The sequence below is a fragment of the Cynoglossus semilaevis genome, chromosome 1, assembly GCF_000523025.1.
Source record: "Cynoglossus semilaevis isolate Cse_v1.0 chromosome 1, Cse_v1.0, whole genome shotgun sequence".
Classification (NCBI taxonomy): Eukaryota; Metazoa; Chordata; class Actinopteri; order Pleuronectiformes; family Cynoglossidae; genus Cynoglossus; species Cynoglossus semilaevis.
The window spans coordinates 137,185-151,664 of NC_024307.1; the positions used below are offsets into that span (position 1 = coordinate 137,185).

Consider the following 14,480-nt stretch of genomic DNA (forward strand, 5'->3'; position numbering starts at 1 on the left):
TACACAAAGTTTGGAGTACAAGAAAATACTTTTTTTATCTTATTACTGTCGACTGCAATCTAATAAGATGACGGGGTAATAGGAATTGAGAAGATACGTTTGTACTATTTAACCTGGTATCCTGGGAATAAACCAGATCTCTGTGGACACTGGGATGAAACACGAGCAGATATAGCTTAAAGTCAGACTTTAGTCTATTGCGTAGATTAGATTTGGCTCCGTGGAGAGGTCGCAGCTTAGCATTAATAAGATAACTTAAACATAAAGCGAGAAAAAATACAGATCAGTCCTCATGTGGCGTTGTCCAATAAAGGACGCTTCTGAATCAAACCAAGGGTGGGAGGGGGAGGGGGAGGGGAGGGCATGAGGTGTCACACGACACTCAAAAGCATTTAGACATAAATGCATTTTTTTCGGGGTTTTCCAAGAGGGTGTGTTTCTCGGTTCAAGCACTTTGTTCTAGCTCTACCTTAAGTCGCCTGAAGGTAAATGAATGGTTTTGTGGTTTGTTTTTTTCACTCCCTCACTGCCTCACCTGACCTAAACTGTCCACACCATACAAATATCCAAAGCAAATAAAAGTCGAAGCAGAACCATTCATTCTGATGGAGCTCACACTGCTGTGAACAAAAACATCGTGGCCGTAAAAAAAAAACAACGCAGCAACACTTTGACCTCGGTGACCTGCGTCGATGTGTCCTGAACGTATACCTCACAGAAGGACAACAGATGGACAGAGGACAAACTGACACGAACGATCACATGGTGTTTATGAGTTTGTTCACCGTGTTCACACACACTGGCATTGACTCACGTTCAACACTGACTGCAGATCATGGCAACTTAGACGTAATAAGATCAATATCACTGTTTAGCTTTTTTAACTATTGGAACAACCTAATGATGCAATCTCCATCCATTGGTCGATCGACAGCACACGATATAATTTTCTTAACTATAAATCAGAATTGATCTAATCTAGACCTGGTCTTCTGGTGTTATTTCAACCAAATTCACACAGAAGGCTGTGGGAGTTTGGGTGTGAAATGTTAAAGCTCTGGCGTGAAAACCTCCCACGGCTCATAGTTACCAGCAGCTTTTCTCCTTTCGCCCACTTCTGGCAGGACAAGCAGGCGGCCATGTCCTTAGCCAGGCAAACCAGCATGTCTCTGAGAGGCCTTCACCAAGTCAACAGAGCGGAGACCAGGAACAGGTCGTCATTCTTCTTCTTCTTCTTCGTTGCCAGGTGATCTCCTCCAATACATGGAGGACAGATCTTTATCAGGAGATTGGTCCTGTGTGAAGGTGCGGAGGCCGGAGGTCGGCCGCAGAGCTCCATCGCTCCTCAATGTGACATTGATTGAAACAAACGCGGCCATGGGTTGACCAGGGACCGTCCCCACCACTCCCCCCACGCCCCACTACATTTGGATCACGTTGAGTCCAGATCCGTTCAAGTTGCCGTGTCGCTTCTTTGTTTCACGTTTTCACCACAGCTTGTTAAACACTGTGCAGAGGAGACAAGTGTAGCCTTAACTGCACAGACAGCATTACATCCAGATTACCAGAGCGCTTGTGGCCAGATGGTGTCTGATGAGCTTAGCGCTAACACGTACGCACACACACAAAAATGCTTTTCCCCAAACACCCCCTCTCTCTCACTCATATCACATGGACAGAGCAGCCGGGTTAAGAAGATTGTCTACAGTTGAGGATTGGAATGTCTGCAGCTCAGAGGAAGACGGACTCATGTTCACAGAGAAGATCTGACTGTACAGCCAGATGTCTGCGGGAATCACCGAATCTTCGTTAAAAGCTGCGGGCTAATTATATCAACGTATCATCTTTTTCTGTAAACAATTTTCAAACCACCATACTATTTCCTGAGAGACTGGGATTTCAAGTAAACACACAAATATTACTAAATAATAAAATAGTTTTTAAAAAAATTCAAGTATTTACTTAAATAAAAAGCTCAATATTAACGACTATTTACTTGAAGTATTTTGTCTGGACAAACTGAAAGAAGCCGATGGTACGGTTTCCACTGTTTAAGCTTTGGTCCAAGTCAAGACAAGAGAGAAGCCAACGAACAACATCTACCGATGGGTTAAGAAAAATCAATGTCACAGTGTAACATAACTGATTCCCATCGGTGGTCGACGTCAGGTCTGATTATGAACAATACATAAGATAGACGGCAACAGATCACTGGGCAAAATCTAAGCTGAATGAATTGTATTTACGGGGTTAAAAGTGTTTGTCTTTCACCTTGAACGCTCAGTGTTGACACCGGCTGTTAGAATAAAAACCTTCCAGGGATGTTTCCTATGAATGATAGATAAGGAGCGTGGCCTTGGGAGGGACGTCTGAGAAAACAAAATCTGTGGCAATACCAAGATGCAGACGATTAGAGAAAAACTTCACTCTTTAGATAACCTTCAGCTGAATCCATGATTTGTAGTAGCAACTACATAGTGTAGCAGTTAGCACACCTGTAGCTGCTAATATACCTGTCTTGCAAGCAGAGAGCAGAAGGTCCTGGGTTCAAATACCAGAAGAATCACATACTGTATCTCTAATGGCGCCTCCTGTGGCAGCCTGTATCTGTTGCCTCACCCTGTAAATTTCCCCATCGTGGGACAAAAAATTATTATTATTTATTTATTACAACACTGCACAAACAGGTATTTAATTAGAATTCAGTTTTTTTTAAAATACACTGTGCACCTATTAGCAGCATCTAGTGGTGAAGGCCTTTAATAACAAATTTGCTCACGTAAATAAAAATGGCCAAGTATTGCTCAACAACATTCAAAAAATCCAGTCTCTAGTTCATTAAGTCTAAGACGAAAAAAAAGCTGACAATAAATGCTCGTTGTTGATTGGCTGGAACCTTTGGAGTTCGGTTCAAACTAATGAAGGGTTAGACGAGAATCTCTTGGATTTTTCAAAACCAATTCTCTGACCCATGTCCTTCCTGCGACCTTCCGTCGGTCTGTGGAGACCACCCAGTAGGCTGTCGTTGTTCATTCACATGAATGCATCGGAACATTGACCTTGCAGCCTGGACCCGTGTCTTTGAGGTCACCAGAAACCATATGCTGCACTCAGGAATCTAAGATTCACATCAACATTCCTCGATTGTCTCTCGCTGAAACAAACGCACACGTACACACACGACAAATCAATCGTGCCGATCCTGATGACTTCTCAAATCAATTGGCTCGGCTCATAATGGAACCACAACATTGTGTTAAACCGATTGCTACACTGCCGGATTGCTAAATGTAGCAGTAAGTGCACAGTGGCAGCACAAATGCAACGGTAAACAGTGCATCTATGCCTGCGAAGGCACAAAACTGAACTAAACAAACAAACACAAACGGTCCAGTCTTTAACGCAGTGAACCGACGGATCAGGAAAAAGGCAGCGACTGAAGAGACGGAAAGATGTGACAGTCCTTTCCTTTTATTCATCTCCATCTGCGATCTACATTTGATGAACTGTCAGGAGAAGACACCGATGACCGAGCAGGGACTTAAACCTCTGATACCTAGCACCAATACCTCCCCCTGTGGGTCTTTGTCATTAGCACACCTGCTCAGTGACTAAGTTGTCCATTTGTGGATTTCTTTTTTTTTTTTTATCTCTAATGCATCAAACATACACAGCAGCTAAAGCACACATGCAAAAAACTCACTGTATTCCCCCACACACTTCCCAGTGAAACAGGAGTGACTTGGTGCTGAGCAGCAGCAGCAGCAGCAGCAGCAGCAGCTGTGGTGCAGTGCAGATCTCAGCACAGTGGGACTGACTTATGTCGCTGGGCAAACAAAAGGAGAAACACGTAGCTCTAGAACTGATAGGAGGAAGAGAAAAGGCCAACTTGTTCCGGACTAATCCGCCTCCTGGCTGACCCCAGGTCAGCGACTGTTGGCGTCCTATGACACTGGCAATTACCACAAAGCTGAAGCGGTTAGTAACAATTTCTACTACATTTCTGAGCCAGATTTCCAAACCATTAAAAACACTCGTGTCTGTTTTTCCCTCCAACAACTCATTGCACCTAATGAGCGGCTCAGACCAGCACACACTCAGCCCGTCTAATGTATAGGATTTAAAGGACATATAAGCTTTCCATTGTAGGGAGCGTTGAATATGCATGAGTGCACGTGGACTCTTTACAGATCATACATAATTAACCAGTGGCTGTTCAAGGTGACCGTGCACGTTTCTCATCACTCTCAGAAACACACCGGCACACATGTTTTCCTGTCTCACATTTATTACCGTTCCTGAGGTGTGATCTCTGATGGCTTCACGCATTACAACGTCAACGCAGATTCATTAACAGGAAGGACACGACAACGCAGGTTCATCTGCCTCGAGTCGTCGGAGATGACAGCGTGTACTTTTTAGGGAAGTGTATTGGCAAGAATCAGGCAATACGATACTTATCATGACACGGGGGGCAACGATAGGGTACATTTAGAAATACTGCAGTACTATAGATACAATGACAAATTGACTGTAGTCAAACTATCATCGTAGTAAAGACTCAATGTTGTTCCATCTGAACATCAGGTTACTAACTATTGATTGTAGTCAAACTATTATTGTAGTAAAAACTCTGCTGCTGTTCCATCTGAACATCAGGTTACTAACATTGGAACAGAGGGATCTACATTTGGAATCACTAGAGAAGAAAGAAAAGCATTTGAAGTAATGATGTCTGATATTAACTTTTTGCCGATATCCAATACTGTCCAAACTCTTAATGTCTCAATCCGATACCGATATGTGCAGCCATTTGCCCCCAAAACTGAGGTAATCACCTCAGGACCTCCTACAATTGGGTTTTCATTATCAGAAAAAAAACGATTCTTACAGATATTACATAATTATACTAATATTGAGCCGATAACATCAGTCTGCAAATGTATCTGACATCTATAATTTAAAGGATTAATCTGGATAAATTAAAATAATAAGATAGTTTGACTCACAAAGTCTCAAATACTTAAAATAAATCAAAGCAGTCCCTGTACAATCTGTGGCCATGAATGAATTCATTCTTAATAAAAAAATTGATCCAGTGCTGTAAAATATCGATCATCATCATCAAATACTTCAGTGTACCCATATTTTCTCACAGCCCTGGTATTTTTATTTGCATTAATTTCCAACCCAACGAAAGGGTCCAAACCCATATCGACAGTATAACAAAAGAAGACCCTCAGCTGTGGTTGTTATGATGGATATGTAGGTTTGAGTGAAGGTGAGAATGACAGCAGCGCATTGAGATTCAGCGCTGCCTCCAGGGATGATGTCTTTATGTGCACGTTGCGGCGCATCTGCTCACATGCATCTGTGTGTGGCTGGAGGCTGAGGTAAAATTACCCAGTTCCACCATGACACTAATAAGCTGTGTTTATACCAGTGGCTATGATAAAGTATACTAATTATGGTAATGCCAAGGATTGGTGCCTGTCTCCTTTCTGACAGCCCCACAACTAACACACAAACACACACACACACAACCTCCTACCTTGCTGTGCTGAACAGGCCTGTGAGTGCAGTGGGTGTAACCATTCTCCAGTCCTACACACGACGACACGACACCATCAGCAGACGTACAGACATCTGGAACCAGAAGACAACAAGTTTTAACACAACGATTCATGAGGGTGTGATTGTGTGTGTGTGTATATTTGTGTATATATTTTTGTGTGTGTCTGCATGTTTCCTCTAGCTGCAGTATTTAAAAAAAACCATCGGTGAGTCACACAAAAACTCACTCTGTACTTTTGAAACACATTAGTGACATTTGGACATTCAGAGAAAATAGGAATTCTAGTCTAAAATGTTTTTTTTTTAAGTAAAAATGGTGAGATAATTACACCAGGTTGAAGCCCCTTGGTGTGATAATAACATATATTATATCATTTCACATTTTTCCAAATGTCTTGTTCAAACTAAGGTCCGTAGGAAATGATTTAAACAGCAGCATTAAAGGACTTTATTTTTGGTTCTAGCCTGAGAGGCAGGTCGATGTGACAGCAGGCAAACAAAAGAGAACTGAAAGAACAGAAAGTTCTGAGGAAACTTCACTTTTTTTTTAAAGAGGCAACTGCAGTCAAATGTCTGTCTTCCATTTCTTTTTTTAATTTAAAATTTTAATTTAAAAAATGCAAATGTAAAAAATTAAAAATGCAGTTGATACGAAACTCTCTATCAAACTGTGCTTAAACTACTGTAACAAGGAAATTATTTTTTAATTAAAATATGTTTAATAAATGGTTATTTTATCAAAAAATGAATTATGTTAAAAGAAGGAAAGTCTTATTTACTTGTCGGCGTCAACGCTGTGATTGGTTAATTTACTGCCATACAGTGAACTGAATATAAATTATATTCTCACCTAATATATATATACATACACACACACGCACACATAAACCCGTGAGTCATCGCCTTCTGTTCTCCTCAGTACCAAACAACATCATCTTTATAAAATAAGTAAATAAATAAATAACAGTAACAATTATATGAACTAAAGACAAAGTCTAAAATCTTTGGTTGAGTGTCTTACCTTCAGAACACACGCTCCTGACCAACTGTACAGTTCAGTTCACACACACACCCACACACACACACACACACACTAACTAACGGCCTCTTTAGAGGAAGTTGTGGTCTGGATGTTAACAAACATCTTGTTGTTTATTGTCAGAAAAGGTGGAGGCATCTTATCACACTTCTGGTAATTTGAGCTACGTTAGAGTTTACAGAGAAAAACAGATTAAAAATAAATGTTTTATCTTTTTTATCTGCTTGATCAGAGGAAAAGTTTCCATTAATAAGTGGACCTTAGAAATATTGCTTGTTCATTGTGATTAAGTCTGTCACCTATTTTCAACCCTGTCTCACAGTCATGCATCAATCTATGTAGAGTGTTTTTCCAACTGAAGTACCTGAGGAGGACTTGGCTCTTTGGTGTTTGCCGCGGACTTCAGGGCTGAGTTTGGTGGCAGGGGCTGGGGAGGTGGAGGCCAGGCCCGTGGCTCGTGGACCGTCCCGCCTCAGGCTCAGTTGCAGTGTTGGTTCTGCGAACAATGACTGGATCAGTGCCAGGTCCAGACCTGACACGCACCGTCCATTCAGGTTCAGGATCTCATCACCTGGACGCAAACCTGACGACAGAAACAGATTCAAGAGGACGTCGGGATTGTTATCTTAAAGAAGTCATTTTTAGGGATGTAGCGATGAGTCACGATTCTATTTTATTATGATTTCTTTTGAAAAACAAAATGTGCAAATAAAATGATCCTTTATTTGTAAGAACTGTCAATATATGAAACAAAAAAAGACGATAAAAAAAAACTGAACTGGAAAGAGTTCCTTTCTTTAGAGCAACACTGTAAAAGCCTGGAACAAGTTTTTCCCACGTTCTACTTGAACACCTGAATGTCACTTAGGATACATAGGGACTGACCTTTTGGTTTAATAGAGTCACAACCAACGTTTTTAGGCACATACTGCCACCTACTGGACTAGAGTGTGCAATCCCATGGTGTGACCAGTGACTTTTCAAGATCATGTAGCCTACTCCATTTTTTATTTTTTTTTAAATCGATTCACGATGCATCGTTCGTCTCTAGTTATTTTAAGGGTATATACCTCCACTGAAGGCGGGTCCATCGGGGAGAACCTCACTGACAAAGATGCGACTGTTCCTTTGGCTGTCAATGTGTCCGGTTACAGCAAAACCTGTGAAGAGGAAATCACAATTACACAAACACGAGGCAAACAAAGGTTGCTGTGGTGGTTTACACAGGGATTATGTAAAGAGGGATTAAGTTTACAGACTGAATTAAAAAAAAAAAAAACATTTCCAAATCAGACACACTAGACGTACCAAAGTCTTCGGTGCAGCTCGGTCTTCTCATGTGCAGTGTGAATACTTTCACTGGGAAAACTTCCAGCTGCTCGTGAACCTACAAAGTGACAGCAATTAAATTAGCACCCACGTAACAAAGTTAAGATAATGAGCAGGAGGCCGTATTTCCTGGGTACGTGTTTTCACTCCTCACCAGGTCACTGAGAGACTCCCCAGGCGCCACGTATTTAACCTCCACGTCCTGCCCTGCTTGCTTGTGCAGTCTGAGGCAGTGCAGACTGGGGTCCAGCTGTTTCACCTGTTTACACAACAGACCTTAATCTCCATCAGTCTGTGAATAAAGGCTTCATCCCACACAGTGAACGCACTTCGTGTGGCAGCTGCTGCTGCGCGGACGAGGCGCGAATTAGGCAAATTCTAGTGACTTCACATTTTGCAGGGGGAAATTTGTGGTAAACAAATTAAGCATTGCTTAAAGGACTGTGTGTGTGTGTGTGTGTGTGTGTGTGAACCCATCTGCTGCCTTCAATAAGGCTGTGTGGATTCACACATGCACACATTTCAACTAGTTATCTATGCACGCCTGCAAATACACAGGTGTCTGTGAGAAATTCTGGAAGATTAACTTTAAAATGACAAACATTTTCACAGCGTGTTTATAAATGTCAGGAGGTGGGGGGGGACACAACATAAATAATGACTCCACTGCAGAACTTAATACAATTGCCAGAGGGAGGTGGGGAACTAAATGCAACGGCCCACCCCCCCCCCCCCCCACGTTTAATGCAGTGATTCCCAACCACTGTGCCCTGGCCCACTAGTGTGCCGTGGAAAATTATCCAATGTCAATGTTAACTGGTCCTAAAACTATTATTTATTTATTGCAAATTTTTTTTTTCTTTGTTCGTTAATGTGTGACAGGCAGAACAATTCAATTTTCTTCTGCTAGGTGGCAGCGGATGGCTATTAAAGCTAAAAAAAAAAAAAAAAAAAAGATCTCTGGGTGGGACTTTTTTTAATTCCTGCCAATATATCAGCGTCGTCTTCAACTAAACAGACAAGAGATTTTTTTATGTCATTTAAACTAAAAGATTATTATATTTCATTACATATACTTTTTTGAGATTTTTGTCTAGTGGTGTGCCGTAGAGGTTTTCCTGATGATATACTGTATATATATATAGATATATATCTATATATATACACACATCTATATATATATACACATATGTGCCATGGGTTAAAAAAAGTTTGGGAAACACTGGTTTAATGTAATGTTGTAGTGGCCACAAATCCAACCTTGCAGGCTGCAGAGAGGAGGTCAGCCACCGTCTGGTCTCTCCTAACTGGAACCTGGACAGTCAGGCCATCGGGCATGTGGACACAACTGGTGCAGTCCCAAGCACTTCCCTCGGGGGGCAACAGGGAGTAAATACCGGTGAGGACATCCAGCCTCTGTGGAAGGGAAAACAAAAACGAGAAGATGAGAATTAAAACAGAAGTGGAGGAGAGAGAGTGAGAAACAGAGAGAGAGAGACAGAGGAAGAGAGAGAGAAAGAGGAAGAGAGACATAATGAGTGAATAGTGCAGCACACAGTTCCATTAGCCTAAATGCTTGGCTGTGGATCAAGCAGCAGAGTAAAGATGTCACACAATTAACCTTTTAGAAATTCATTTGACAACACCGACGGCAGTTGCTGCAAATAATCGTCATTGTAATGACCGTGTAGACCAGAGCACTAGCAAAGGTCCCGACACCCAGATGATATCTGTTCACTTCTCTGCCACCGATTTGATTAGAAAGAACCACAATCACAAGTTAATCTCTTAAAAATCTTTCCCTCCTCCCCCCTCCCACAAGTTAGCCAACAGGAGGTAACCATTTGTTGGTGGCCTTAACTTGAGGTTTAAACTGCTGTGTTAAAGCCCACAGCTCAGACATATAGACAGCTATTTGGGGGTTACTGGTTGCGACTTTGTGTCTCTGGAGAGAGGGCCCCCACTGCTGTGGTGCTGCGGCAGTGCAACAAGAGACCACAAATATCAAGAGCACAGTTTTGGCGGAAAAGCCTCCATCACACCAGAAGTTCTGAAAAGCCTGTGATTAATGACTTTTGTGACAGAGTCATAAACTCAGAGACAGGAACAAGAGCAATAATTGATGGAAAATTTGCATTGAGTGAGAAACTGGAGGTCTGGGTTACAGCAAATAATTATTTGATCATAAAAATCAGAGGGGTTTTTTTTCTAGACCACATTTCCTTTTTGTGTGAGGCCTTGGATTTCTACTTGTTAGAAAACATTTGAATGATTCACAGCTTAACTTGAATCCACACAAATATACCAACAAATAGCAGCACTTTGACAAACACTGATTTAATTCCCAGCTTTGTCTGAAACACGGCACATATGTGACATTAGAAAAATCCTAGAGCGAACCATCAAACAAAAATGCCACAAAAAGTACAAGCAATAAAATATAATAATCTGTTAGTTTGACTTCAGTGAGATACCAGGGCATATTTAGCTGAACTTAATGCTGATATAGTCGCAGGAATTGAAGGAAGAAACGCACAAAAAAACCTGCTACAACACCTCAACCGTTTGTTTACATAGCCATCTGCTGCCACCTGGTGGAAGAGTATTTAATTGTTCTGCCTTTGAGCAAAGCATAAAACAGCAAAGGCAAATATTTGCAGGGAATAATAATATTTTTCAGACAAATAAAATATGATACTTTTTTACGGCACACCTGGTGATCCATCACTGCACTAAGGTGGTTTAGAATCAATCACTTAAAGAATTAAGAACTTTTTTTTTAAAAACATGAATATTTCATCAAAAATGTTTCTTCGATCTGTTGGTAAGAGTAAAACTCAAAATGTTGTTTCACCACCCTACATCGCTCACCTCTTTCAGGATGTGAGCTCATTTTGTGAAAATATGAAAATAAAAAAAATATATAAAAAACAAGCGTCATGGCAACCGCTTCCATAAGTGCTGTGTTTGTCTCAAAGCAACAGGACATGCCTGGAAAAGTACGTTCTGTTGCCTTTGCTGACCTGACCTGCGGCTGAGTAACACTGTGTACTCATTCACTGGTCAGACAGGCTTGTGATGGACCCACGGTTGCCTAGTCAACGTTCCATGATGGAGCACGCCAAGAGCACAGTCCAGGCACACGCTGGACCTCAACAAGTGCTCTGTGTGGCGAGCGCATGAGCTATTTACACTCGCATTCGGCCGAGTAATTCCTGCCAAAGCTTCACTTTTTCCCTCTGCAGTGTGGAAATCATTTCCAAGCAGGGAGACCTCCACCCTGGAGCTGCTAAAGATGGCACACGAGTGACACACGGACGGTTTAGCGGCCGCCGGACAAATATAGCCTTTATGTTCCACCGAGTGTCAGAGATATGACTGTACGGCTTTGAGCAGACACACTGACCATAAAAGAGGTCATTACAAGACTCTTATTTTTATGTTCAGGTCCACCTCATGTTCCTGTTTCAACTACTGTGACACACTTTACTTCCCCATCACACACACACACACACAGAGAGACACACGAGCTGAGAGTAATTGTCGCACAGACAGACTACTACATGCGCCAGTTGCTGAGAGTAATTGTCACACAGACAGACTACTACATGCGCCAGTTCTTTGGCAATCACTTCAAAGTCAAAGCTGGGATGAGTATTAGTGGGCAGTGGAGTGTGGTGACACAGAGAGGAAGGGGGGACGGATGGCGGGGACGGGCGGGGGTTCAGTGAGTCAGATGTGAGAGGAGAAGATCCAAAGCCAATTAAATATTCCTTTAACCCTCTTCTTGAAACAACGCAACAGAAATGTGAAATAAGTAAAAAAAAAAAAAAAAATTCAAATAAATCTTTCATAGTATTTGGATAAAATGGTTTTTAAGAGAGAAGACGTGGTAGAAAACTGCTGTATGAATTTTGTAAAAAAAAAAAAAAAATAAGGCCCACCTCCCTCCAAGTGTACGAGGTGCAGATACACAGGACAAACCCCAACTACAACAGGGTGGTTCTTTAGTCTAGCACTTATCACTCCTGCGTACATATCGGCTTCACACGCAGAAGGTCGTGGGTTCCAGCCCACATACTAACCCTAACCTCCAAGGGGGGGGGCAGCCTGTTGCAGCAGATCTGCTCTCAACACAATAATTTCCCCAGTGTGGGATCAGTAAAGTAAAGTTCTTAAAGAAACAGGATTTCTTCTGAGCGTCATTTAGGAGATTTGACATCCAGGAAGTGCAGCAGCTAAAACATCACTGAGACAGAAATTAAATTAAAATAAATAAAATATTTTTTTGGACACTGAGTTTCCTTTTCTCCTCAGTATACCTACTGTCTTTATTAAATTAAATATTTTTTTTTTGGACACTGAGCTTTCTCTTTTCTCCTCAGTATACCTACTGTCTTATTCCCTAATTATTTTGAAATGGACACCGCTGACCCCAGGTTTGCTCAGTTGACATCATAATGTTGAAGACATCCATGCAATGAAGTGAGGAGATTAAACTGGACACCGGGCTAAATTAAAGCTCTGACCCAATGAAGGACATTATTGTTTCCCGAACAACTTCCTGTTCTGAGTCCATTTATAAAGATCCTACAGTGGCAGTTTTAACACTCGCCTCCATTCAGTACAGAGTATGATTCACTGCATCCTGTGGAACAGTCATCTTCACAGCCGACTTCGTTCACAGCCAAATGTGCCCTTTATGCTCATCTGTAAGCAGCGTTCATCACTTGTTCCCCAGCAACAAATCCTCACGTCTTAATGTTGACAAACAGATGAGAAATTATTAAACGCCAAACAACATCTATCTACGGCATTAACACTTCTGTATATATACAAGGAATGTCCATATATATGAACAGATATCCTCACTGAGGAATACAAATAAATAAAATTACAAATCAGTGAGTTTTTTTTTCTCTTCCAACTGTGGCAAAATTAAAAACGAAAAGTTAAATTTAATTAAATCTGACTTGTTGTGCGCCCCCTGCAATAACTTCGTTGTATAAATGCTGCACAAACTGATGTCTGGCTGCTCAGGAAAAAAAAAATGAAAAAAAATTCAGCACTTTACAATACACTAGCATTTTCAAGCATCAATGCTCCAGCCCTCAGAAAACTCTTTTACTTATTCATGAAGGTAGATGTACCACTATCCAGGGCAGTTATACAGCCTCACTTATATATTCAAACACTTTTAAAGTCCATTTCAAGCTTTCAGCCACATCACGTTCAAACTGGACCTACAGAAGGCAAAGGCCAGTTTCTATTTAGATCTAGAGGGGGTGGGGGGAGGGTAAAAACATTTAAATATGTGGGAAGAAAATGAGTGATGATTTTCATTTGAAACCTTATAAAAAAAAACCATTAGAGGTCTCAGGCAAACATGCTGAACGTTCAGCCAAGATGTTTATTTCTGTCCTGCAGATCTGCATAAAATATGTGTCTGCTTTGATCGTGGACAAACATGCAACTGCTGAGGTCAGGGGAGAAGCTGAGCCGTCATTAACAACGGCCACTTACACTGATGTTTCAGACCATGAAATGGAAGGATGACACTGACGGTAGAGGGATTTCTTGACCGACATAGTAAGAGTTAGTAAGACTCACCTCGGTGCTCCTGGGCGGCAGGGCGTGCGTTTGATCTCCTGTGTCTTTTTCAAAGATCTGAAATCAAGACAGAAAAAATAAATAAATAAAGATCGGGAATTAAATGTCCATCCACTGGGAAAACATGATCTTAGACAAAAGGCTGGACCATCACTGGGCAACATACCAGGGGTGGTTCTAGGGGCACGAGCACGGTGGCATTGACCCTAACTGAAATCTTAGTGGCCCCCAACAGCTTTTGGGATACTGGCCCCTAGATGGACCCTAAACGTCCTTGATCCGCCACTGCCACATACTTAAAAAACCCACCATCCATCCTACACTCCAATAGCTTCTTTTTGAGCTTTGGAGACCAGGGATCAAACCAGTAAAGCAATGATCTTATGCTGTAAGGCAAGACTACCAACCACTGTGCTGAAATCTTCTACTTCTAAAATCCTCTTCACATTTTTCTCTCACTGACTGTCGTCACGGGCTGAGCCCCCCGACCTGGAGGTGACTCTGTGGCTTCAGCGACTCTATAACGCGGCTGTGACAGAAACTCTCACAATCTTTTATGTCGGGGCGTAACAACAATCTTCACTCAAACCGACTGCTGTTATCAGCTTTCACAGAGAGATTTGTCATTGGGCAGGGGAGACATGATTGGTTGGTAAGCCGCAGACAGAAATAGAACAGTTTTGTCTTTTAAAAAAAAAAAGCAAAAAACAAAAGAGGAGATGTGCTGGGAAAATAAACTGAATTCCATGCAAAACTCCTTGTTTCTATAGTCTTTTGGGAGATCAGATCATTTCCCCTGAGTATTACAAGAAAATTATACATATATATACATACATATATATATATATATATACATATATATATATATACATATATATATATACATACATATATATATATATACATACATACATACACATATATATAT

The 14,480-nt window shown here is 41.4% G+C and overlaps 1 protein-coding gene across 1 annotated transcript in view; it reads right to left on the reverse strand.

The window, feature by feature from the left end:
* tiam2a (TIAM Rac1 associated GEF 2a) overlaps positions 1–14,480 on the reverse strand; it is a 49,316-nt gene that overhangs the window by 14,431 nt on the left and 20,405 nt on the right. The window contains exons 9-15 of the mRNA XM_025056937.1: positions 13,553–13,609; positions 9,203–9,358; positions 8,097–8,201; positions 7,922–8,000; positions 7,684–7,773; positions 6,978–7,196; positions 5,552–5,646 (exon numbers count right to left, since the gene is read on the reverse strand). Coding sequence (XP_024912705.1) covers positions 5,552–5,646; positions 6,978–7,196; positions 7,684–7,773; positions 7,922–8,000; positions 8,097–8,201; positions 9,203–9,358; positions 13,553–13,609 — 801 coding nt within the window. The remainder of the gene's footprint in view (positions 1–5,551; positions 5,647–6,977; positions 7,197–7,683; positions 7,774–7,921; positions 8,001–8,096; positions 8,202–9,202; positions 9,359–13,552; positions 13,610–14,480) is intronic.